At 42.8% G+C, this 27,805-nt stretch overlaps 2 protein-coding genes across 6 annotated transcripts in view; one reads left to right on the top strand and one right to left on the bottom strand.

The window, feature by feature from the left end:
• The window catches only part of LOC126531721 (neural cell adhesion molecule 1-like), a 71,497-nt gene extending 62,081 nt beyond the window's left edge, over positions 1–9,416 (top strand). Inside the window, exons 6-10 of one of the 2 annotated variants that reach the window (XM_050179405.3) lie at positions 4,593–4,943; positions 5,898–6,263; positions 6,731–7,021; positions 7,764–7,891; positions 8,785–9,416. In XM_050179405.3, coding sequence (XP_050035362.1) covers positions 4,593–4,943; positions 5,898–6,263; positions 6,731–7,021; positions 7,764–7,891; positions 8,785–8,991 — 1,343 coding nt within the window. In that variant the 3' untranslated portion in view covers positions 8,992–9,416. The remainder of the gene's footprint in view (positions 1–4,592; positions 4,944–5,897; positions 6,264–6,730; positions 7,022–7,763; positions 7,892–8,784) is intronic. The other variant, XM_050179406.3, reaches the window with a different exon arrangement.
• A 9,769-nt stretch (positions 9,417–19,185) lies between these two features.
• LOC140218635 (uncharacterized) overlaps positions 19,186–27,805 on the bottom strand; it is a 505,865-nt gene continuing 497,245 nt past the window's right edge. For all 4 annotated transcript variants that reach the window (XR_011894853.1, XM_072288473.1, XM_072288474.1 and 1 more), the window contains one exon: positions 19,186–20,351. Coding sequence is in view for 3 of the 4 variants with exons in the window: in XM_072288474.1 (XP_072144575.1) it covers positions 20,215–20,351 (137 nt within the window). In the remaining variant the exon portion in view is untranslated. The remainder of the gene's footprint in view (positions 20,352–27,805) is intronic.

The following is a 27,805-nucleotide window of genomic DNA, read 5'->3' on the forward strand; positions in this document are numbered from 1 at the left end:
TCAGTAACGTGCAACACACAGTGTTGCAGGCATTCCCTTAAAAGAAAGCGGTTGGAAAGGAGACTGTTCTGATGTCGAAATGAGAAACACTTTCAGTTTAACTACAAGAAAACGTTCCACAACATTAACAAAAAAATTTTTTAAGACACGCCGTAATTCGGCACCGGATAAATTGCGCGTAGGGCACTGATGTTACTTTGCAGTGACTATACAAGCGAACCAAAATATATCGCCTTTCTTTCCAGCTTCATTGCAACCCTTTCACGAGCATCGATCAATAGCACAGGCTTGTCGAAGAAGGTTATTGTCACGGTGCATGTTGCTGTGTGATGTAATTGCTGTGCTCCTACCAGTGTCAGCACAGAATAGACCAGCGCTTCCTCGGCTTCATGATTCAGTGCCGCAAACCTGAGCATCAATACCACTGTGTCACTAATTTTCTGGTAGAGGGCACGGGAGATCATTAAGGTAGAACATAACGACAAAGACAGGTTCGGTAGCCAAATGCTGTAGCAGCCTTTGGTGCGCCGCATAGGCGCCGAATACGGGGGAGGAGGTGCAAAAGTCTCCCCCCTCCCCGCCCTAAAGTGTCATTACAAGAGTTCTGTTACCCACGTCATTTGAGAGTTCTTTTGAGTAGCCTTCGCCTTCTCACTTAAAGTTTTATTGCGGCTAAAAGCTTGCTTCATTATAGTTGGCGCGGACATGCCCGGCTTTTAATTCATACCTTTGCTTTATTTCTCCGAGTTTGGACAATAGGAGGACGGGCGCATTAGAAGCACCACCGGCAGCTACCTATTTTTTCAATTCAACGTATTGTTTTTAATGTCCAAGGTGAACACCACGCAGAGACACAATGTATATTAAATACATACACAGGACAAAGTTTATTGTATTATTTAAAGAGAAGGAGGTCGCCAACTAACAATTATTTCTAATGGTGTTGATAGTCTACGCCTAGAGAATGAATATGTACAGCATGTTCACCTGTTTCAAATTGGTTTGCCTGCGTTTTTGACCCTAGAAAAAAACCTCCAGACTTCAGTGACCCCTTCGACAGAGTCTTTCATCAACGATGTGTAAAATGCACGTGAATGATATCTGTCTCAGTATCGCTTCCCCTACCAGTAGGCAATGCTATAACGACTTGCCTGTATTCGCGGACTTCTTTCCCGCTCGGGAAAACACATTTATGCAGCACGTATTAAGCAACAGAAGTGTTTCATGTTGCTCTACAATTTTCTCATTGACTCTTTTATTTTAAATATAGTATCTGATAAATTCGTAAATTAATTAAGAATAATTATGTAATTAAATGGAACGATAACCTAGTCTGAGTATCTCCAACCAACGGCAAACATCATCACTTTTGTTCTGTCCAGCTACGTGGCATTTACGCAGTGTTAAAGCTTGGCCAAAGTTACGTGGGACACCCTCAATAATTCGATCAGCAACCGATTTGAGCCCTAGCCGGATTCGCTAAAAATCAGAACCAGTAGCAGTCACGCGCAGCAGAGCTTATATTCGGACTCCCGCTAAAAAAATCAAAGAAAAATCAAAGAAAAAAATCAATCAGGCTGCAGTTTCGCCCGAAAGGCGAAACAGCATTAGCGATGGAGAAGTATAAGGAAATTACACGAAGCAAGGTTACGCCACCGACAGACGCCAGTCTCTTGGAACACGAACACGTCTCCGAGGTCACGCGAAGTTTTTGCAAGCGCAAATGTCAATAAAGGTATATATATATATATATATATATATATATATATATATATATATATATATATATATATATATATATATATATATATATATATATATATATATATATATATATATTGTAAGGAAGATAACGAACGTGCGCACTGGGTCAGCAGCATCGGCAGCATCAAGCGCGCAGCAGAAGCTCGAGCTCGGGAACTGCTCGGTGCATCGTAGAACCGGCGGTCGCTACGAACCCTAATAAATCTCCTTTACAAGATTATATATATATATATATATATATATATATATATATATATATATTCGTCCCCCCCCCCCCCTCCCCGAAAAATTTAAAATTTCGGCCGATGTTGCGCTGGCTAATGAGACCGGAAATAGGGAACAATGCACGTCGCGGGACCACGACGACCCGGTGCCCAGCAACGCAGTGGCCACTTTCCTTGATTTTAGAAAAACAGCGCGCGCGTCGCTCCTGCGCCACTGCTAGGCTGGAGCCACACTAAAAGGCTTTAACGAAGCTCGGGTAATGAAGCGAATCGCCCTGTCAGAATGGCTGTTGTAAGTCGACTCGGTATTTTTTTCCGCTTTCCGCTGGAAATAATTATATGCCGTCGATAATTGCTATCTGTATTTCTTTCTTCTCTCACTCATAAGCAGTAAACCTTCCATGCACATCGTTGCGGGCGTTTTTTTATGTTATTGTCTTTAGTTTTAAGCCATGCTGTCAGCTGCGCAACCCAGACGACTAAAGTTACGGATAAAACGCAAGCGCATTCCGCGCATGTAATTCGCGTTGCTTAGTTAGCTTTTGCTTAGGTTTGCGCCAGCTTCGTTTGCTAATCATTACCTGCCAATTGCTTTTGGCTCATCGCTCACATTGCACAGCACTGCCATCACAGCTCGCTCAAAGATTTCTATCTCGTAATATAACCGCACGTTACCACCTCAGCGAGCAAGTGTCGCTGTTTCATGGTGCTAGGGATGCGTTTTGGTTCCACAGTCTGATGATAATGACGCGTAGGCATGCGTATCCTGGATCCCATAAAAACAGACATCTCTCGCCCTACGCATTAATTACGCATCCTAGAGGCCCGTATATTTCACGGTGCTTGGTCGTCATGTATACGTAATGCGTAAGAAAAGCAATTCCCGATAGCGGTACTTCGAGGGCTGAAGCATGCCCCTTGCCAACAACAGTAAATCACTGAATGTGACCTCGTTCTTTTCCTTACTTTTTGCAAACGGAAGGTTTTCCTATCACTTGGATAAGCTCTAACCCTTTTGGTGCTTTGCTTGAACCGAAAAAAAAAAGTAGCTGACCTTACGATGCGTAATTTTCGTTTACGATGCGTAATTTTCCTTCTTTTTTTTACGACTAAATGTTCGGGTCGACGAAAGGCTTATCGCACGACATCGACTTTTGAAGAAAGAAGTAGTGACGACGACGCATTTAGATGATTCAATGGTATTGATTTTATACATTATTTATATTATGGTTCATACTTTGGTGTTGTTTCATACATTAATTTTGATTAATGTATAAAACTATAATGACCGATAAATATTGAATACCCTAAAAATCTCGGCACACAGTGCTATGCTGCAAGGCATTGCGTCGATTTTGTTCATTTGTGTTAATGCACAAGCAGAAACAAGAGCAAGGTACAGGATACAATTGCTTCCTTAGACGCAAAACTAAAATACAGCATTAGGCGTATATGGTACTAATATCATGATTCCACAACGCCAAATGTTGCAAACGTTTTCTTTCAACCGGAGGCGAGAAAGAGGGCGGACACACACACAAACACACACATAAACAAAAAGCACAGCGCAAACTTTTGCCTGTCTTTTCCTGTTTCTTTATGTTTTCAAACCTGGCGATGGTAATGCCGTCTATCATTGTACTGTCCGTTATCGCATTTACGACCCGACATTATGATGAGAAAAAAAAAAAAAAAACAACGCGCATCACTATGGCTGTACATCGAGGGCAAATGTCAGGTAACGAGAGGTGTCCCTAAAATAGTTTTTTTTTTACTTCTCCGCAGCCTAGGCGCCCAGGAATAAAGGCTGCTATCAAGTGGCGCTACCTACGTGCGTCTGTTTGACCAGCGTCCTGCGTTAAGAAAATTTCACGTTGCATGGCTGTGCTAGAAGAATTTTTTTTTTACTGATGCCGTGGTCTATAGACTTTTGCTCCAGGCTGTACTTTTCGAAATGTTGCGTTTGTGATACTTCGGACTTGAAAACATTCATTGTGGCATCGAACACCTGATATCCACCATGCGCAGATAATTTGTGTAACGGTTGGATACCGTAATTTGTGTAACCTATACAAAAATTTATACAAGTGTTCCGAATTTTGTTTTCGTGGTTGGTCAGTTCAGCCGTCTGGCTGCCTTATAAACCAGAATATACAAATTCTGATGCCAACTAGGCATTTAATTCACAATTTAGTCAAATTTTTCGCAAAGTATAATAGCTGGGTTGACATTCTAAAAACAATAATAGTGCAATTCTTCGTTGTATCTAATGAACTGTAGCCAATTGGTAACATATTGGCACATTTGTAGCCTTTTTAATGCTCTTTTGTTTCTTTGCGACTTCTGGTCATGAAAGCTGATTTCATGTCTGCCTCTGCTTCCTCAGTGTACAATTATCACGGAAAATAAGTAGATTAAAGAGAAAGCTAAGTGCCACTTGAAATGTGTCAATTTTAGCGTGGACCACACCGTGTGCACTTTATAAACCTCGCACATTTTTGTGGGCATTCACTGATCCACTAAGTGGCGAAAAGTTTATATTCAATTCCTTTTCCGCTAAACACATTTCTTTTGTCTCCCTCCCTGCATGCACTCAATGCGCAGACAAGCCGCAAGTTACACTAGAGTTTGGCGCTGGCCTCAAGAAGTCAATGATCTACGAAGGCCACGACATATTCTTTGTGTGCAATGCATCCGCATATCCAAGCATCACAGACGTCGTGTGGAAGCTTAACGGTGTCCCTCTGGAACAGCCGCACGAGCAGCACAGGCTGCAGCTGCAGCAGTCGGCCAATGCTTCCTCCTCGCTCTCGTTGATGCGCGGACCACTTATAGTCAACCAGCGCTACCTGGTGTTGCGGAATGTGCAGTCGTCCGACTCTGGAAACTACTCGTGCACAGTCACCAACCCTGAGGGAGTGACTACGTCCAAAACCCTCCAGATACGCATACAGCGTGAGTGTTCCCGAATTGCTTTGTCGCGCTGCAATGGTAGCACTCCAAAGCATTTCTATCTAAACAAAGCCAAACAAGTTCCATTTTGCAGCAGTCGCCAAGGTGAATGTGCGATGTGTTGAAGGATCGGTGTAAACAAGAGACAACGAGAGAAAATAGCATGAAGTCAGTTTTCGGAGTTAGGGGGACAGCGCTCTTATTCAATTTCTTTCATTTGTTTCTTTTTTTACTGTGCAAAAGTGCATAAAAAGTTACGTTTGCAGACTGTAAAGGACACGCTGCATTATGCCTTTATTTAGTATCCCGTACATGTCACCATGGAATACCTCACGATGCCAATGTGCCACTGGACATTAAACCGATGGAAAGCGAAAATTACCCGCCGTGGTTGCTCAGTGGCTATGGTGTCAGGCTGCTGAGCACAAGGTCGCGGGATCGAATCCCGGCCACGGCTGCCGCATTTCGATGGGGGTGAAATGCGAAAACACCCGTGTACTTAGATTTAGGTGCACGTTAACGAACCTCAGGTGGTCGAAATTTCCGGAGTCCTCCACTACGGCGTGCCTTATAATCAGAAAGTGGTTCTGGCACGTAAAACCCCATAAAAAAAATGCGTTCTTCGCTTTCGATCGGATAGGCCATCGATATGCAGGTGCGCTTCTTTTTTGCATATATTAATGAAAAGGCAGCGCAGGCGATAATCTTTGCTCTAATATGACATAAGAGCTGTCACAAGTTATTCATTGAAATGAACAGTGGCATTAGATGCAGAACATTTTGTGATACTTGTGTTAACACAAAGGCTCTCTTTACGTGTATGGCCTGCAACACTTGTATTCTTTCTTCGACATTCCTCGCTCAACCACAGTCGACCACAATACGGGTGTAATACACCCACGACCATGGGTTTTCTCACCTGCATCCCCCCTCCCTGTATCTTGTGGACCGCCGCAGACTCTCCTCGCTGCCAGAACCCTCAGCAGCAACACCACGCCAAGGTGGTGTACACGGCCCCGTTCGAGGAAGTGTCCCTGTCGTGCGACGTGGAGGCCGACCCCAGCACCAACCTTACTTTCCGCTGGTCCATGAAGGAGAGCCACAGGGCTTCTATCGCCACGGCGTCGGTGGCACCGGGAGACGCCGAGAAGCGGGAGGCGGCGTTTTCGCGCGACTTCGACGTGATGGCTCGAGCGTTCGCGTCCCGCAGCGTGCTCACTTTCGTTCCTCTGCCCGAAGAACTTCACTCGACCTTCCAGTGCTGGGCAAAGAACCCCGTCGGAATCCAGAAGAAGCCTTGCCTGTTTCGTCTAGTACCAAAAGGTCAGTTCTATGAGTATGCTCGGCAGATTGCATGCTTACACATTACTTGTACATCGACCGTTATTTTGACCACTTCAGACAAAACAGGCTAATGGCCTGCCACACGTATCCGTAGCTTCCGTAGCCGAGGCGGAGTGCGCTACAGATGTTGCTGTAGGTAACATCAAGTATGCACGGGATCGCTTGCTTCTCTTCCATTTTATTTCTTTCGTTCTTTCTTTCTACAATTTTGTCAGGCGAGCGTGACAACGCAGCTGTAATCGCTCCCGCTATGGCTTTGAACTTTCGGGAAATCCGCGACGAGCAGAATCACTTTGAGGGGCATCTTTGCAATAACATACGTATTTCACATGTCAAGATTAGCCGCGCCGAAAGACGAACTTCTGGATTCTCAGTCTAGAAATACACACTTGATTGATTTTCAAAGGTTTACCCAAGCGTCGTTGCTTTTTGGGCCACCTTCGCAGAAGTGCCGAGTCGCGTGCGCGAGTGCCAACTCCTAAACAAGACGCTGACGTCACTCTTGATCGAGTGCCAGCGGCGGAGCGACGACCACCACACGTTCGTGATGGAGCTCCACGATGCCAGCAGCAACCTGCTCGTGCGACGGGTCACCTCGGCCACGCCGCGCTTCCAGCTCAGTGAGCTGCACCCGACCACCTACTACACCATTCTCGTTTACACCACCAACGGCGTCGAGAGCAGTCGCACTCTTAACATCTCCATCTCATCCACGGAGGCTGCCATGGCCAAGACTTGTGAGTGATCTCGTTTTTACAGTGCAGTGAACTCAAATTGAATCTTATGTTACTCTTGGAGAGTGTCTGAGCTTATTGTAGACACACACATTCACAAAGAAAGAAAAAAGAAATTAAGTGACAACCAGCAGGTGAAAACTAAGGCAAATTTACTTCGCTTAACCTTGCGTATCTACCGGTACCCCTGTGATACAACTATGCTCCGTCCGAATTGCCAGAACGTTTTCACAGATAAATGTCTCTGATGCGCCAAGACTGTCACCTCAGAATTAGGCGACTGTGTGGCACAAGAGAAATGTATGGTATCTAGGATACAGACAAATTTATGCATAACGACAGCTGCATGGCTCAGTCCAAAGTAAATAATCAGCTCTCTGTTAGCCAGCTAAAGGATGTACTGGTGCTTCTAAAATTGTTATCCTTTAGTTGTAGTTGTGACTAGAAGAACTTCCTGACTCAGGCAGCCAATAAACAAAAATTGATCAATGCAGTAACATTGCCGAATAACATCATGCTTCCCTCCATGTGCCTTCACGTGCAATGTGATATTCCTTCACGTGTTTCACTGACACGTTTCGTACACACAGTTCTGGTGCGAATTCCAAAGCCTTTTCCTATTTACGGGAGGGAACATTTAGCTTTGTTATAAAGCTATAACTGTATGCAGTTGGCATGCGTTGCGTAGAGGAAGAGTGCTGCACATACCCTCACACTCTCCCTCTTATTTTTTTCTTTCCTTCAGATGAAAAAGATGGTGGGCTATCGCAGTTAAATCTAGGAGCCATAGTAGGACCTGTCGCAGGCAGCATCGCCGTCCTTGCAGCTGCCGCTTGCATTGCATGTTTCTGCAAAAATCATCACAGACGAAAGGTAAGGCAGTGCCAAACGCTCGAGTTTCAAGTCCTTGTAACGTTGGATGCCAACACACCGCCGATCATTCTTTTTTTCTTTTTCGTGTGCCTGTGAGATAATAAGCAGAGAAGTTTCAGTCGCCGTATTATGGCGACTGGTATTTATTCTCACTTGGTTAGAAAATAAATATAGATGGAATGAAGCGACGAGAAAACTACTAATAAACTATATAAATTATTTCAGCAGTTTCTAACAAATTGAAAAAGAAATGATAAAGGTACGAACGTTACGAAATAAACGTTGAAGATGCCGGCCGAACTTGCCTTTCTTAACTTCGCGTGTGACGTCTTCTGTTGCATCACTGTGTTGTTTCTGAAAAGACACAACATTCTTGCAGTTTGCAGCTTTTGATGCTTCACGGCTACACTCTCGGTATGAGGCGTTGTCGCTTCTTACCGTATGGGCAAAGGAGCAGCAGCACCATTGCTCTCATTTCCAACACTACTGAATTAAAAAAAACCGTCTTGACTCTGCTTCAGAATGCGTTCCCTGCGCCTCGAAGCGTTACAGAAGTATTCCCTAAGTGCATAGCTGTACCAGTCAATCTAACAATGTGCGTAATTAACGGTCGAATGTTCTTGGCGGAGAATCTGTTTTGTGGGAAAAGAATATATTTACATTTATGTTAGCGAAGGAACCTTAGTTTTTTCCCCATCCGCAGATGCCACAGCTGTTCTAATACAAATTTGATTCTTGTAAACCATAGTGCCACAGCAGTTCTAATGCAAATTTGATTCGTGTAAACCATAGATATTATGTACACTATTCAAGTTCTTGGAAAGCAGTCTTAATAAAATTTTATTTTAAATATACTATGCACAATTCTGACTGAATGGATTGTGAACCTCAAGCTTTTCCTTCAGGAGAAGCCCGTGGTTGAAGAGACTCCCGCTACCAGCCAAGCGGAGAAGACTGAGATGTTCTCCATACCACTGGGCACGCAGACAAAGGTCGACTGCAAAGGGGACGACATAGGCCCCGCTGTCGAGGTTGTGGCGCACTACAACCATGACCTCTCGGAGAAGCTTCCTCTGCAGTGCTACGGAAGTGTGCTATGAGCTGCCAAGCAGCTCGTCCCTCCGTCCTGCCCAGCAGAAGCGACATCGTGTCGAAGAGAACACGATCCGTGAAACGTGCGCGGATTAAAACTTCCTGCAAGCTCACAGCTTGCAGTCTTAGAGTGCGTTACGTTGCCAGACTATGTGTCGTTGCTTTGTGGGGACCACGCACGTGAAGACTCACCGCCACTCTCCGCCTAACACGCGCCCTGCTTCGTGCAAGCCGTGGTTAAACAACAATGTGGAAGCTGTACCCTGACGAACTCAAAGCAGCGCTTCCGCGGACCAAGTAACTGATTGTGGAGTAATTGCTGTGTATAGTGACGATTGTTACTCGTGTATATAAGGACACCTTATTCGTGTATCACTTGTTCTCCTCCATTCACAAAGCAGGATTCTCATAATTAAATATTTTTTATGAAATACTTATATCCCATTAATTTTTGTAGTTCAATGAACGTGCAGCTAGATTCATACGGTGGTGTTGTTATGAGTTAATTTTGTTAAATGATTGATTCATTTTAACACGCTCAAACTTTCACCCTGTTGAAATTTCGTGATTGCATTAAGCGCGGACGAATTATATATATTGTTTAAGGACGCGAAATAAAAAGAAAGTGCAAACGCTACGGACATTCCACCTACATAACTGGTAAAGATTGGTGGGAATTAGATGTGGAAGTAGTGATTGCAGTGTGCTAAATATTGATATAAATTCGGTACTTAGCATTCACTTATTTACCTCAAGGCCTATTTACCAATAAAAATTTTCAAGGTGCCGGCAGTGCGTAATTTCAAATTAAAAAAAAACTGTCCGAATTTACAAGGACTCTCGGTAAAACGCAATGTAGTTGCTGGGTGCCATAAATTTAATGCTACCTATAATAATTATTACCATAAGATAGCGATAATCGCTGATATAGTCAAGACTTCATAAAATAAGAAACATTAAATATAAATAAAATGAAGCCGTTGTTATCAAATAAATACTACTATACATTAGTAGCAACAGTTATTTGGGCCCCCCTCCATGGCAAAGTGACCTTTCCTTAAGAAAGAAAACAGCGCGATGACGGTACGTGGAGGTCCTTCATTTCCCAGCACTACACTATTTCTCCGATGAAGTCCTCACGTAGCTATATGAAAAAAAAAAAAGCGATGGGCCTTTACTGACCTCGTAGGAGACTGGGGCTTACCAGAAAGTGGGCTGCATGGGGGAGAGAAAAACATACTCCAAAATGATGATATAGGAAAAGCGACCGTATAAGCCTGATATTCTCGACAGCAAACGCGATCACGTTCGTAGGAGGCCTCCGAGCAGCCAATCCCAAAGGACTGGAATGTTCAGGACGGTCGCCCCAGTAACGCCAAAGTAGACAGATCCCAATCTCGCGTCTAGACGGTACGGGATCGCTGAAGGATGGAGGGGTCACGAGAGCAGGAAAGGTCAAGCAAACGTGCCGGTATGCAGGTTGAATCTCAATGCAGGGTACGCTCGAGAGAATGCGGTGGGCAAGCCGAAAGGACGTAACTTTACCAAGCCAAGAATAAACGGACGCGAAGAAGTACACACATTTATTTAGAGGGTAGGAGGTGTAGAACGGCAGGGCGCATGCACCGTTATCGATAATGCCTTGCCCACTAACAACATAGTCGTCGTAGACGTACGTGCAACTATTCATGGCCACTCACACAACCATTAAAAGCGAGATCCTACCGCCTATTACAAAGGCTTTAAGGCAGCAGCCAAGATTACGTTTGCTTGTATCGACCAGCTTCGGCCTAACAAATGGTAGAAAAAGCCGTTAAAAATGCTGGATTTGGCTTATTTTTCCCACTTAGGTTCTCCGGCGGCATTTGGCTGGTGCTTCCGTAACAATATGTACTCACATATTTAAGGTGGCGCATATAACCTTTGCCAAGCTCTTAAAAATAAAATATAGAATATACGACGACGCAACCAATGGTATTCTGTCAACTGTGATGTACCGCAATAGGATCTTTTTTCGTAATTGAACTATCGATAATTCGATTAAAATATTTAATGCACTTCTTAATTATTGAATTGAGGGCGCAAATATTGATGGAAAAGTGATAATTGTGTTTTAAAACACTCCACACACGTCACTGCTGACAGAATATCATTGGTTGCGTCGTCCTATATCCTATATTTTAGTTGCGTAGTGCGCTTACATGCAATTAAAACATTTTCAAATTTCGCTTGCCATTACCTTCAAGCGAACGAAACTAATGAGAAATGACTAGGTAAAACTCCATTTTACCATTTCAAATGAAGTTTTAATTTCAGCCTTCTTAGTTTAGAGCTGTGGATGCTCGCACTCCGCATCGGTATACGCGTGTGCGTGCACGTATGAGCGTGTTTTGAATATATTCTTTTGCAACTTCTTTAATACAACGTCGGCTTAATTTTTATTCTGGAGAATAGCGCGAAACGACCGAAAGTAGTGTCTTGTGTTCTGCTACAGTGGACAGAAATCCAAGCGGCTGGTTGTCGGCAGCTCAACTAACTTATTTGGTGCTCTTAACGATAGCATTCCAGAAAATCTCTAAGAACCTACTAAGGGTGACTTTTTGAAATGACACTTTCTGATACAAAGTTAGATTGGTTCACAAAAAAAGTTGTGCGACTAGCTTAACGAACCGTGAACCTCAACGGTCTTGCAAGGAGGAGGGAGCGTAATAAAGGTGACATGCAGAGAGGTTAACCAGATCAAGTGTCTGGTTGGCCTCTCTTCAAACAGCAAGGTAAACAAGCATCGGCGCCAGAGAAACTCCATGCCTCTAAAACGCAAGTGTAATGGACAGCTATGAAGAAAACCCCAGCTATTCAAAAAGTTCCACATCGACTTGCTGTCTTATGCATTTCCCTGCCGAAATCACTATACATGAGAAGCGGAAAGAGGATAAGCGAGAGCGTCGCACACATGACGTGAGCGGAAATGTAAGTCCGCCTTCTAGGAAGAAAACAGGAGAGCTAAACTGTCAGACAGAAAAGCGAACAGGTTGTGCGGCTGCCGCGCAACTCAGGCGCCATGCGAATGTCTACTCGAATGAGATTGAAAAAAAAAAACGCATAGGAAATGCTTTTTTGGTGATGAAGGTGAACCAGCACTTGCGAAAAGGACACTGGCCAGTTGCACACGTTGGATCTAAATTTGAGTGCTCCCTACAATCCGAGCCACTTGTCTGTGGAGTGTAATTTGCCTGATATTTCCACTGACAATTTCAATTATTGCTGCAGCTTTGGTTGCTCTTTTGGGATCTGTCTCAAATGCGTGTTTGTTTGGTACATCCTGGAGTAAGCCAAAACCTTTTCGCTTGTTCCTGTGGAAGCACCTCGCTCTTGTACGGCTGCTTGCACTGTGAACTCTAATAAATGCAGCAGGTTGGCATACAATAGGTTGGAATTTTACGCTGAATCTTAGTCGTTTCTTGAAGTAGAGATATCATTTGGCTTATTATATTTTAACGTTTGCATCAATTTCTCGGAGCGCTTTTGTTCCTCATAACTTCCATCGATTGTTCCTGTAATATATCTGCAACAACTAAGAACACTTGGCTCCATCTGGCGCCGCCACCGCGAAGCCTGCGCGCGGCCTCCGAAATTCATTGCGCAACGGTGCCTGCGAGCGCTGCGAAATGTGTCATATGGCAGCCGGCACTCTTGCGCCTCTTTCTGGACGCGCTGCGCCATCTAGTGGGACTGCCGAGAAGTCCGCGGCTCGCCTCATACAAAGTCAAGCCCCTTGGTTCCTCTTTTCTCTTGCTCTTCTCGCTCACCCTATTTTGTGGTTATTCCCAACACAGAGTTTAATTAACTGATCTAATAAATGTGTAAATTTCGGTTTGTGATGTCCGGTGAGTCATTGTGCAAACAGGGAAAAGAAGTAAAAGATATATATATATATATATATATATATATATATATATATTATCCTCTGTTCATCGTTCGTACTTGTCTGTTCGCGCTTTTCGCAATAATGAACGCTCACCAATTCGTCCAGTTTGCCACATTTAATTGGTACACATCGTTTGGCTAGCGGCATCGACAAACTTCAACGGAGCTCTAAGTTGTGGCGTTGTTATCTCTATTGTTTAATGCACATCTTATTTATTTATTTATTTATTTATTTATTTATTTATTTATTTATTTATTTATTTATTTATTTATTTATTTATTTATGCTGCATACTATATAGAAATGGTGTAGCCGAGCTACTCTCTACTTCTATCTCTCGAAAGTAACCCGTGTATACAGAACGGGATGTAGAGGGAGCAAAAATTGAGCAGTAACATATGCGAAAGCACAACAAATAAAGTTCCAGCGAGCACTGGGAAAGTACCCCTACGATGGAATAATGTATGAGGCGTGCAGGGTCCTAACCAGAATACCGTCCAGAGTTCACTCTTATTGGTGAGCGAAGCGATATAAATGGCGGATATACACCATGTACCTCAACTTAACATTCAAGGCTTCCTTGAACGACATACGGAATTTCGATATGTCGGACAAGAGCAGTGCATATATTACGCGTGGCTCGTCGCGATAACTCGCTGGCTATGGCGCACCGCTGCTGAGCAAGAGGGGAGCAGTTTAATTTTCGGGCACGGTGGCCTCATTTTAATGGCAGCGAAATGCGTTAAAATGACCGTTTACTTAGATTTAGGAGCATGTTAAGAGCCTGGTGGTGGTGAATCTTACCCCAGGGCCCTATACTGTGCGGCGTCTCTCGTAGCTCCACTGTTGCTTTGGGATGTCAAATCTCATGAATAAACCAACAATCAATATACATGCGTATACATGAGGCGTTGATACGAGACATGTAAACAGATAACGTTTTGGCAGAAGTGCACTATTATTAGTCACGAATACAATATGGCTGAATCATTCATGATAAACTCAGTGGATTCGTAAGACCTACTTGACGAAAGAATTTGAAGAAATTCAGGTATAAGCTTCTCTAGCCATCGATTACTATATAGATATTGCCCGGATACCAATAAAGACGCCTTAATATTTACCAAAGCATTTGATTTTGCTACATGGCAAATACATCGCAGCCGCTCATGCCGCAGTTTTTGCATTGGCGCTCATTTGTCCTTTTACATAGCAATGCGATATTTTATCGCTTAATTTTGATGCTACTGGACATTGAAAAATACGCAGATCTCTGAGAAAGGCAGCTCGACTTGTCCGCCCACTTTCTGTTCAGTGTCTCTTACACACTAATACATTCCGAATTCATGATGCAAATGCATTCAAAGCTGTGCAAATTCTCTTGCGTTTCCCATATCTATTACGTGGTTATTGAAACCGTAAAAAAACAAACGATGAGTCGACAGCGTAGCCTAAAGAAAAGAACGATACCTAAATTTATGGGACGTTAATATGGCATTCAGAATTTAAATTGAAGTTTACAATGTGTTCAATGTTTGCACACCCATAGATAAGGCTGCCGAGCAGAAGAAATAACGACACAAGTTTAGGGATTAATTAGCAAACTCTTCCAACCGACGCAAGTTAACGTGTGTCAGTAGTTAAAAGGTACAGAAGCAATGAAGTTCTTCCATGCGATGGTTGCAAATTTCAACATTACCGTTGCGATGTCGTTTAACGCACTACAATGAGATGACAGTCGCTTTCTGTTGGACTCAACAACAAAGGGGCCTTAAATGAATCACCATTAACAACAGAAACGAGTGAATGCGTGAACTGTACAGAAAAAGGACACTGTTGTCAAACTAATGCCACCTTTCTTAAGAGCACGAATATAGGTCGTAACATTTCTGCAATGTATAGTGGTCAACACTGTTGACACAGAAAGAAGAACAGCAAGGTTACTTTTTGCTTGAAGCGACTGTGCTCCTTCATATGCTTCTGGTCTAAGCATCCATATCTTCCCGTTTTGTAGCTACACTCGCGCCATGCAACACTTTTATATAATCTAACAAAAGAAAGCTACGTCATTTCTGCTTGTTTATTCCGCTGTGCAAAGTGCATGCCGAAGTCCCTCACGACTACTCTGGTAGTGCGCTCTCACCTCCTCCTATAGCGTTTAATCAAATGCCTAGGCTTTCAGCGCACCGGTGGTGAAACATAAGAAGGCAGGTCCTTCATTCCAAGAAAAGCTGCTGAGACGGGACAGTTGCCGCCAGCTTCCAAGATCGACTTGGGTCATTACACAACAACGAAAACGCCAGAATCGCCCACCGCTACACAGCACGAAGCTGCGTGCAAGCTCGGAGGCACTCCGGCAAACGCATGCAGGCACGCACACGCACGCGCGCACACATGCATGTGCGCATAAAGAAAGGGAGCAGACGCCACGAAAGCTCACGCAGCTTCTTGACATGGCTAAGGAAATGGGATGCGAAAATTTGCATTCCCCCCGCTCAACGTCGTTTCACTTCCTCACTGCAGGAGAATGACTGTGACCTCAGGTATAGAAAATCGCATTTACCCGCGAGGAGGAAACAGCAGACCACGAGCAACACCTGCGGACGTAGGAGATAGGAAAAAAAGTTCGACATATAGCGACCCTGTCAGGCCGGCTGAATTTCTGAAATTACGAAGTGCTTGTCTAGTAAGATTGCCTATGACTACAAAACGTATACAACATCTAAATAAAAGATTGTTTGAGGACAAAAAAACGCACAACCATGTACAATCTCAGTAAAATGAGGTTAACGTGCTCCTACAACAAACACTTAATACAAATCAAGTTCTACTACGTCCGTTATGGTAAGAGTTCTTACGGACAGAAAATTGAGGGTTTATCGTGAGTGGAAATCCTGTCGCACTTGGTTTAGGTCTGGTACTGTGTCTTAGATAGTAGGGGAGTGCGGTGATACCAGCGTAGATTCAAATTTTGCACCGTTTTATATACCAGAATACTCACGTGTAATATATGTGATAGGCTTAGAATAGTCATAAAATAAAGGGGGTATTCATAACTTCAGAAGGATGCCACGATAGTTTAGGTAAGTGTGAAGGTTCTTTTTTTCTGTAATATAAGCAGCTTTTCACGGTTTGTTTTTGTTGAGGGTCCCCATCATACACCCGCCATTGCAGAGTTAGCAGTATGAAAATGCCTAATGTAAATTTTCTGTGAGCCTATTCGTATGCGCTACTTTGCATGTCAGGCCAACACATTTAGAGAGCGCAACATAAGGATTATTTCGACGTGCGTGTCAATGTTACAATGATTGACACGACTAATCTGGGCTGCCTCCAGTATTTAAGACGTGTAGAGGCGGTGTGTTGCCGGCCCCGATCTCAAGGTTACAACTTGGCTGTAGCTAACATCCTCCCCCTCGTCCTCATCTGTCCCCCCCCCCCCGCCCCCTCAACGCCTAAACAAAAAGAATGGTGCGCTGATGTACATTTAACCAAGTAAAATTTCAGTGTCAGCACATACTGCATTGAAACTATTCTGATAATTTTATACTCTTGACTTACAACCATAACTTGCGTATGAAGCAAAAAAATTGAGTTTTTCCCCCGCAACTACACACAGAGTGATTTTCATCACGTTGCCAGTGAACAAAGTCAGAGAGGTGTTCCCTGCAGTGGCAGGAAATACAATGTTCTAGTTTTGAAATGTTCCTTTCAAAAAGAGAGCTAATTAGGTTTTAGTGTTTTACTATCCAGGTCACAAGAATCAATATGAAAAGGATATTGAACTTTAAAGTGGCCTGCTAGGCGTAGGCAGAATTCAAAGTTGTGTAGAACTGCGCGTCTTTTTTGTAGAATACTGAAAAACTCAAACCTTTCAATTTAAGTTATGTGTCCTCAAGATGACCTCAATTCCTCGGCACTAAAATATTGCTGCCTTATAGGAATGCAGATCTGCAAGGCTCTTTTGTGCACAAATGAAATACTCTGTTCAAATGAGCTCTTGTTTTTTTTTTGTTTTTTTTACAAAGAAGTTAAAACAAACCGATATGTAGAATCAATGGCATGGTTCTGAGTGAATTGGTTTTCACCACAGAGGGATATACATGAACAAAAGTATTTGCGGTTGGGAGTCCTTGTTTTTTTAGCATCGCCGTGAAAGTTAACAGCTTGATTTCAAATTCTGTTACGATTCACGATGCCGTTGAGGCCCTTTCTTGAAAGCCACTAATTTGGTGTAGCAAAATTATTTGTTTAGGTGATCGATCAATGAAGTTCACTAGAATAATACCTAGAGGAGCGCGTGAGATTTTTCTACGATATTTTTCACACACTAAATTGCGACAAAATCACCGAACGAGTAGCAGCAAACACATTAGTTGCTATAAATAGCCTAATCTACGAAAGGTTATCATTTTACTCTCTTTTGTCTTTGCCGCGTGTGCAAAGAAAATGAGAACCCACTGAATATGTCAATAAACTTTTCAGAAAGAAAGACTCATTTAAGTACAAACGAATTTCCGCTATTCGATAGTCCTTCACTGAGAGTCGCTTAGTCAAAATTAGGAATGGCGCCCAACAGACACACTATCTAGTGTAGAACACAACACGTATGATAACTGTTGTACCCAGAAGCAAAAACCCGAAGAATTACGACTGAGTAATTGTCTTACGTCACTAGAGATAAGTGCTGAGAAGGTATCCTTAGTCGAAGAACTGAAAGCACTGAAATAACGGCGCACTATCAAATTTTTGTATGCTACAAGAAGCCAGTATGACGAAGATTCAACTTTGATGCGCAGGTGTTACTGAAAAAAAACTTCAAACATAGCTGTCTAAATAGTTTTTAATGCAAATTCATAAAATTTAAGGGCCAATATGCGCAACTTATCAGATTTAGATTTCACTCAATTATGCTATTGAACGATGCCTCATTAATCGCTCGAAAGAAATAACAATAAAAAGAGAAGCGAAGATATACCTTGCATGCTTAAGTAAACGTAAAGATGAAGTGCTTGTTCAATTAAATAGCATTTTGCGCAGTTCAGAGTATCTTATTTCAACGCCTTTTCATATGATTTTGGCTTCTAGCGCGTCCTATCCTGTCTAGTCCTGTCTGCTCCTTTCTGTGTCCGTGTTTCACTTCGCGCTAGAAGCCAAAATCATGTTACCGTACCAACTCGCCCAACTGTCTATCCTTTTGCCTTTTCATATGTTAAGTCTTTTAAACAAATGTGCATCCACAGAACTGCGAAAATAACACGCATTGTTCTAGTCCTCGCTGCTATAAAACCGAGCCTCCCGTTTGTCTATTGCTCTTTGAGAAGATGGCTTGTTCTCGCTACCTAACAATCTCAATGTAAATATAACATACCACGGGCTGTGCAAGAAACACATGGACGATAGAGAACGCAATGGGCGACATAGGAGCAAACTTCCTTTTCCGAGTGTTCCCTGCGCAATCCACAGTATGAATCGATACCAACTCACCTAGCTTTCAATTCTTCCCCGGCCTAATTGCGACAGTTTATTTAAGTATAACCTGAATTGTTCTGTATATTTACATGCTTCAGATGAATTTACAACGGATTGCTTTGTACGCGGCTTTCCTTATGTTTCAAAGAAACAGTCTTTAAATTCAACGACCACCCCTGTCTTGAAATCCGAGGAATCCCAGTATGAAGCTGTTTCAAAACAAGCGGGGAAGAAAGTGAGTGTCTGAAAATAAATTGTTGTTCCTTGTGCCAAGAGTATTAACTTGTGTTACTGAAATAGTCCAAATAAACAAAAGTAGCATCGAATAACACAAAGTAAAATAGTGAAACAGCTAAACAAACAGAAGTGGATCTACTACAGAGTACGCCGTAAAATGTCCCCAGCGCTGCGAATATCGATTCTAGGATAAAACACCACCATGGGCGTGAGCCTTTTGTTATCGTTTCGGAAAACAATACCATGCTGAGTTAAAATGCGCGTTCCAAGTGTTTTTGCATTCGCAGCCACAGTGATCAATTTAATCCGGTTAAAAACGGGTATTTTCCTTCACCACACCATTCTTACGTAATTATGCGCGGATTGCCTTTCATCTTGCTGGCCTTGCCAGGGGAAGCGCATATTTTTCGAGGGAGTCTTTTCGCCTGGGTAACATACTCCAAGCTATCGGGGCACAGCGACAAGGAAAGAGATGGTTTTGCGTGTTGTTGATGACGTAATGAGCCTTAGCGCGGAGTGCTGCTTTTCGCACAATATACATGTATACACATATGATGTCGGTGAGAAAGGGTTCTAAATGATGTAGTTTATTGTGAAGTGATGACAACTTACATAAGAAATTCGCGTGAATCAGACAGACAAAGACGTCTTGCGGCCAACGCATGCTTCTCACAAAAATGAAGTCGAGCCGCTGTGCTCCACCGTAATGACACAAAAAAATTATACTTCAGTACTGATATACATTGACTCTAATTTAGCTCTATGTGAGCTCGCTCTGTGGTTATTCAATGATACCAATCTTTCGTTCAGAAAACAAATTAGGTAATTGTATGTACATCCTGCGCATGAATCCGATAACGCAAATCAAGAAGCAGTTCCTTTTAACGGTGAATCTATCACACCTGTAAGCATTATGCCATCGCAATGGGTAGAAAGAAGGTATATCAGTGCTATATAGGCTCGAAACCAAAAATTGGTGCTTTGTTGTCAGACCAGAATCATGGCTTAAGCGCCTCTACGCGTTTTCCTTTGTCTATCTCTTTGGTACTCCTTCATGCACCTGCAATGGCGTAAGTGATTTAATGACAGATGGGGGGACCGATGATGGTCCAAGATGTATCAGCAATGTGGAGCAGCTGGGCGTTTTTCTTTCCCCGTTTTGCAACGAGACTACCACGGCAGTGAGATCACACCGAGTGACTGCTACTTCTTCTATAAGATATTATTTTTGTGTTTTCTTCGAAGAATCGGTGTTATTTTCAGACTTTGTGCTGTTGGTCACAGAGAAGAGATATCCTGTGGGATACTTGTGTGCTAAAGATCACGCACATCCTCGTGTAGTTTTGCTGCGCTCTACAGAGTATCTCCGCCTAGCACGGCGGCTGGCAGCAAAGAACACCGACACGAGCCATATGATCGGCCCCGCATTCGGAAGCGCCACAACATGCGACTAATGTCATCAAACCGGCGTCTCTAGTTTTAAACGCTGCAGTACGTTCCAACGCACCTTAAGTGAATATGGCCGAAACATGCGAAAGTGAAGCCAAGAAAACGGGTTCACGAATACATTACATCCACCTATGAGCTCAGCAAATTCATGTGCTATGATGATACGGCGTCCTCTTTGGTAGCGTATAAAAAGAAGCGACTCGAGGGAATTCCGGTTGTTTCTCGATCCCCACAGGAAGGCTGCAACTTCTGGCATGTGAATACTGTGTGAGTCTTGCAAGATCTGCACAAAGCAAGTCATTCACCCAAATCAATACGCAGCAGTTTACATGGAATATGAATGTCTAAGTCAATTGTCTAAGAATGTCTAAGAATGTCTAAGTCAAGCCCATCCAATGTAACAAACAATACCTTGTTGAGCTTTCTGTTTACCTTCAACCTGACCAAAATAGTATCCAACCCTACCCGTGTCCCGAGCACTTCAAGCACCATTTTAGACCTTGTTTTCATAAGCGATTTCTTTTCCAAAGAAGATAACAAAGTCGATATTCTTGAAGGACTATCGGATCATCACATGGTTTTTTGCACGTTCACCATTCCAAACCAAATCCGCCAACGTAACACTAGAAAGCGCGTGTACGCATTTACCAAGCAGACGATGACGCCATTATGACCTACCTCGCCCACGAGTACTACGGCTTTAACGAGCTAATCTCAAAGGGCTCTGCCAACATCGACGAAATTTGGTTGCTGTTCAAAGCACATGTTATGCACTGCTTAAGGCAATTTGTGCCACAAATACAAAAGAACACCAATAAGCACAACCCATGGATTACACGTGACGTAATTAATTTAAAACGTAGAATAAAAAAGTTGCGGAATTTTAACAAATTATGCCCAGTTCCAGACTTCTGCCAAGAAATAAATTCGTTAAACAGACTACAAAAGGAAGCAACATAGGTAGGAAAACAGCGCTTCTGCAGTACAACGCTTAGCAATCTTATCAAAGACTCACCCCAGAAATTCTGGCGTTATGTCAGGCACAACGATAACCGTACAAAACCGTTATCGCTGACAGAAGAAAAGAAACAAGCGGAAGCGTTTAACACATTCTTCCATTCCGTATTTGCCCCCAACAATGGCATTACGCATGTTTACAGGCCAGAAAATATAAAGCACAACGAAACACTGAGCGCTCCAGTCGTAACTGAAGCAGGCGTGTTCGCACTATTATTAAATTTAGACCATAAAAAGTGCAACGGTCCTGATGGAATCCCGAACTGTTTCCTGAAAGGTTATGCCGAGCCTGTAAGCAAATACTTATGCCTTATTTACAGTAAATCAATCTCCGAACAATGTATCCCAGCAGAATGGAAAATAGCTAAAATAGTGCCCGTCTACAAATCGGGCAATATTTCTTGTCAGTCAAACTATAGGCCTATTTCTCTCACATGTACATGCTGTAAAATCTTGGAACATATTATCTTAAAATCTATTACACAGTTCATTGAGGCAAACAATGTCCTCCATCCATGCCAACATTGCTTCAGGACTGGTCTGTCTATCGTTGCCCAACTCGTTGAGATACTACACGATTTCGCCAAAGCAATTAACGACCAGAAACAAATAGATGTAATTTTCCTAGACTTCTCAAAGGGCTTTGATCGTGTCTGCCATGCTAAACTACTTCTAAAGCTTAAACATATACTAGTAGATGGGCCAATTTTTCGTTGGATTAGCAATTACTTAGCTCACCGCCGCCAGTTTGTTCAGTTAGGCTCCCACGCTTCTGAAACTGTACCAGTACTTTCTGGTGTACCCCAGGGTTCCGTTTTGGCCCCTATCCTGTTCCTTTTGTCCATAAATGACATAACTAATCAGATTGAATCCAAAATTAGGAGACGACTGCGTCCTGTATAGAGAAGTACTAAGCCGGTAAGACCAAATTAGTCTTAACAAGGATTTTTTTTTTTTTTTGATAGTCCAATGGTGTGAAAACTGGCAAATCATCATCAACTTCGATAAAACAGTTTCAATGTCCGTAACAAAAAAGAAATTCAAGCTTACTTTTTCATACGGCTGTGATAATACTGTACTTAACACTGTCACTCAGTACAAGTACTTGGGCGTTATCATATCATCAGACTTAGGATGGTCGGCTCATGTAAAGCACGTAGCAAGCAAAGCGATGCGAAAGCTTATGTTCTTAAAACAGGCCCTGCGATACTCTACGAAGGAAGCCAAGTTCTTGGCCTATGTTACAATCATACGTCCTGACTTAGAATATGCGAACGTGGCGTGGTTTCCCTTTGGCCAAAATCAAATCGCTACTCTTGCGGCTGTCCAGCGAAAAGCCGCGCCGTTTATCTGTAACCGATTTCGGCGCACCGACTCGCCTACTCAGATGCTATCCGAGATCGGCCTTCACACACTAAGCAGTCGTGCGATGCTGTACCGACTCAAAATTTTGTATCTCATCATCCATACATGTATAGTTCCTATAACACATCCAGAGAAACCCGACACAAGCATCACCTTACACACCAAGAATATTCTTTCTCTAACAATACATTCAGCTTTTCGTTCTTCCCGCGAGCTGTTTGCCATTGGAATGCTTTAGCCTAGACGGTAGTCGCACTGCCCACTGTTGACAAATTTGTTGAATTTGTTGGCCCAACAGTACTGTCAATCACAACTAAATGATGTTATCAACATTGTCTTTATCATTGTATTTATTACCAAATGTGTTTGGAAATGTGTGATGTGAAATGATGGATGATGCTATCAATTGTATAACCATATGCTTATCCTTCTTTTCTTCCTTTTTGTCTCTTTGCAAAACATCATATGTTATTGAAATAAGCTCTTTGTGCGTTATGTTTTTGCCATACTTATTGCTGTTAACCTAGGTCCATGAAACTCTACACTTACTAAGTACCCTTTTGTATTCTTATGTAAATGCCTGTACTACAATGTCTACAGACCCTTATAACCCACTCCTGTAAAAGTCCCTGATGGGATTGACAGTATCACAAAATAAAAAAATTAAAAATTAGAAGACGAGCAGAAAGTGCTTACCGTCGCAGCGAAAAACTGGATGACAAGATGGCACAAAAAGTTGAGTCTACTTCACGCAGGCGCTGACAGAAATTAGATACGAGACGATGGCGAGATAACTGCGCGACGTTGTCTCCTTTCACTCCAGTTCCCAGAATATGGTCAGTTGTTCGATGTTTTAGCGGTCCAGTTACCAAGAGCCATCCTTTGCAATCCCTTGCGGTAGCTCGAAACGTTCCGCAAACATGTGTTGCTGACGAATTCTGTCAACTTATATGCAGGCTAGGAATTCGGGTTACTTGCCTACAATTCACAAGTTCCACAGCACTAGCATAACAGAAGGTTCGTGCATCCTTCATATCTCAACACCCTCAACTTGACTGTAAGTTTATATTAGATCAATTGAAATGTGCTCTTACGTTATGCCATACAAAGTCCACAGCAGGCCCAAACTCCATTACGTATGTAATGCTAAAGAACCTCAGTCAAGCAGCTGCAATGGCTTTTTGGAGATATTTAATAATGTCTGGATAAGTTAGTCTCTTCCAGATTCATGGAAATTAGTCCCTGTAATTCCAGTACTGAAATCAGGAAAGACTCCACTTTGTCTTGACTCCTACCGACCCGCCAGTCTCACTAGCTGTGTTGTAAACTAAGGAAGATGATGGTAGACAGTCCGCTGCAATGGTGGTGTGAACACACAAATGTGCTTTCGAATTACATGACAGGTTTTCGACAAAAACGGTGTGCAATGGATGCAGTATTAGACATTGTCACATGCGTTGAACATGCACGAACCTGTGGAAATGTCACAATAGCAGTACCCTTAGACATTGAGAAAGATTTCGACTCGAAGTTACATACATGTCCTTGCTAATATATTAGAGCTTGGCTTATATTGCCGAACATTCCGATGGATATAACATTTCTTACGCGAAACAAAAATATTTATAGAAACAATTGAAGGAGAATGTAATTATTACATGATCACGCAGGGCGTTCCGCAAGGCAGTGTTCTCAGTCCGTTTTTGTTCAACTGTGTCATGGCAGCCTTACTTCAATAACTACCCTCTGGCCTGCAGTATTCTCTGCACGCAGATGACATCTGCATATGGGCCTCTTCATCTCATATACAAGACATTCAAACAACGCTGCAGGATGGTCTTGATATTATGAACACTGTTGTCAAAGAAAGAGGCATCAGTCTTTTACACGCAAAGACAGCCGTACTTCCTTTACCTGGACAACAGCTGAATAACTGCAAACTTACGCTTGAAAAGCAAGCTTTCACGCTCGTGAAAGAACAAATTTCTTGTTGTTATTCTTGACCGCCAGTTGACATGGGCATCACACATCCGTGCAAATAAAACACAGACTAATACTGTAATCAACGCACTTCGGTGACTCGCTGGCACAAGGTAGGGGGGAGCGGGGAGGGAGGATCGCTCTTTTCACTATTACAAGTTCATGAAGCCCTCATAAAACAAAAAAATTGCTTATTCGGCACCTAGTCTTCATGGTTTATCGCGAACTTCTGAATAACGTCTTCAATGTTTACTGGCAAGGGGGTCAGAGTGTATCTTGGGGTTCCGCAGGCTACCTCAAGTTCTCTACTTATTGTGACCCACCATTTTCAGTCATATGAACGGTAGAAACATGCTGACATATTTATCGCATCTTAACAGGAGAAGCATTCATTAAACCTTGCGCTTAACGAACGAAACAAAAGTAATAATCACGATGTTGCTCAAGAACACAAAGCATTATTACCAATGTTTAAATTAGGCAAAGTGGATGTTAGTTTAATTATTGGTCGGGGGAATTATATCCATGCGACATATGTTCATGGTTGCGGCACAGCAACTGGTACTATTCCAAATTTACTCAACATATCTCCAGTACATTCATGTGTATACTGACGGTTCATGTGGCAAAATTTCTTCGGCTTCCGCATCCGTCATTCCTCATTTGGGGCTTGCGAAAACATTTGAATTATCCTGAGAGTTGTCTTCCACCGTGGCAGAACTGTTTGCAATCCTGTGTGCTTTGCGTTTCATAGTATAAGAAAAAAAACGCGAAAGTGGCTTAATTTTAACGATTTGTTAGCCGCTCTCACTTACTACACAGCAATAAGACAAATTTTTTTAACACTTTCGTATTGTATGGGACAATGAAAGAACACACAAAAGCAAGCGCAATAAATCACATAATTGCATTTCAGTGGATACCCCGGCACTACAAATTTCCTGGTAACACTGCAGCGGACACAGCCGCGAATCGGGAGCACAATAACGCAGGCACAATCAATGTTCGTCTTTTGTCTAGTAAAATTCCTATGCTCTTGTGACATATCCTGTTAGCAAAACTACCTGGCTTGATCAGAAATCTAAAAACTTGGAGTTATGATTTAAAGACCCACGTATAAACCTATCGATTTCGTCAACTATATGAGAAAACAGAAAATTTGAGACATTATTCCACCACCTGCGGCTTGGTATTGCTTTTACGAGACACTTTTTTATACAGGATAAAACGTGCCTCTAGTCCGCAGTGTTCCCGTGGCCATCTAGACGAAGACGTGCACCATCTATTCCTCGAGTGAACTAAATATGATTCACAACTAAGGATAATAAAAAAAAATGTTACTTTTAGATAAAGACCACTCACTCTAAAAAAAATATCACCGCCCCTTCCATTCCGTGTAGATGGTTCAACAGTGAAGCTGTGTTTGTTACACAGAATGTTACACCATGCCAGGCAAACTTCGCCAGCCGTCTATATTGTAAATCTTTAGTTTCATCATTCTTTCACCTCATATTCGCTTTTGAGTGCTTCGCGTGGTGAGCATGCTTTGGATTGCTTGAATTGGTTTGACGATTGACGCCTTCGTGTTCCTAATGAGGTTACATACATGTTCGGCTGCGACGGAAAGAACGACGTTAGTGACAGTATGCTCACAGTCCGCCGTTGTCGCTTGCGTTCGGTGTGTCGAGTTGGCTCGGTAGCGTGGTTAGTAGCACCCACCCGTCATTGTCACTTGCAATTCCTCAAAACTAAATTGCTTCAAAATTAAATTGGTCCATCACGTACGACAATGACGCTCATACGCCCCTAAGCAATGGCTCGTATCCCCGTAAACGCGGCCTCTCCCTTACGACGACAGAAACGAAGTGAAATTCTACGTTGGAATGACGAGCGGTAAGAGAGGCAGCTGTGGAAGAAGACGACGACGACGCTCGAGTCAGCTTTAGCGAATTCCGACAACGACGGCGCAGGGTCCGCATAAACAGCTTCGCTCTTAAAGATAATTGGCCCATGGCCAATAGCGGAGCTTCAAGAAAGAGCCCCTTGCTTTGAAAAATGTTTACAGCGACGCTGTTTATGGCTAGGTTCTGACGGATCTTGCCTCCGTGGATATAGACAAACTTTTTCATACGTGGACCAATCCCGAAGATAGTGCAATGCTGGGCCGACCGGCAGCAGGAGGTGAAGCAGGCGTTAAGCACTTCCCATATGTGGGGCGATCCTGAAGATCGTGCAATAACGGGCCGACCGGCGGCGGAGATGAAGCAGGCGTTAAGCACTCCCCGTACGTGGCCCGATCCCGAAGATAGTTCAATACCGGGCTGACCCACAGCGGAGGTGCAGTTATACGAGGACACCAACATTTCGGGGAAATATCAAATTTCAGTGGATTTTTAATAAGCTAAATGAGTGTTTAAATGTTCTTCCGGGCTCAGAATTTTTTTATGTGGTGATCATGATTTTTACACTACGTGTAATTTTTTGTGTTCTGTGCTCTCGCTATTCAACATATTTGACTTTATATATGCGTATGTGTGCTAAACTCACGTACAAAAATGTGCGTTCCACGTACTGTTGGACAGTACAGTTTTATTCATCTGGTGTTCCACTGACTGCCATATTTTGTGGAATGATTCTCCCTTTTTGCGCATATTTGTTTCGTTTGCTAAGTGAAAAGGATTAGCCGGTGCCACCACAAAGGCACCAACCCCTCCTATTAATAATTTCACTAAAGAAACGAAAGCACAGAACTGGCAAGAAGCGTTAGAACGCAACAGAAAAGAAAAGAATGACTGTGATATACCCTACATACATCGGTTACCGCATAATTTGAAAAAGAAAGGAGAACATGGCCACGTAAATGTTGCATTTTCAGATCCTAAAAAACCTTTCGCAATGTGTTTAAAAGTAAAAAAATGAGCAAGAAAGCCACAGTCCTGCTTCATAGGGCGTGAAGAGCGCGTTGCGAAACACTGCATTGAGGGCTTTGCCTATTCGGTCCCGCTGTCTAGTGCAAAGAAATATGTAGGACAGACAGGTAGATGCTTGAACAAGAGATTAAAAGAGCATAACTACAGCGTAAACAAATCGATTAGTAGCCACCTAGGTCTTCACTACAGGAATTGTGGTTGCACTCCAGTTTCTTTTTTTCAGGAAGAAACATTATAGCAATAAACAGAGACAGAAGAGCTAGAGAAATAATTGAAGCCGCGGAAATAGCATGCCTAAAAGAAAATGGTGTTAGTATGCCTTCTGTGACCCTCTCCCGAAAAGAACTGGATTTATTGACCCACAGATAATATTGACCCACAGAGCATGTGCTTGGGACTCAAGTGGATGATGTAGATTGGCCAGAGATAAAGACAAGCGTATCAT

Source organism: Dermacentor andersoni, chromosome 5 (assembly GCF_023375885.2).
Source record: "Dermacentor andersoni chromosome 5, qqDerAnde1_hic_scaffold, whole genome shotgun sequence".
Classification (NCBI taxonomy): domain Eukaryota; kingdom Metazoa; phylum Arthropoda; class Arachnida; order Ixodida; family Ixodidae; genus Dermacentor; species Dermacentor andersoni.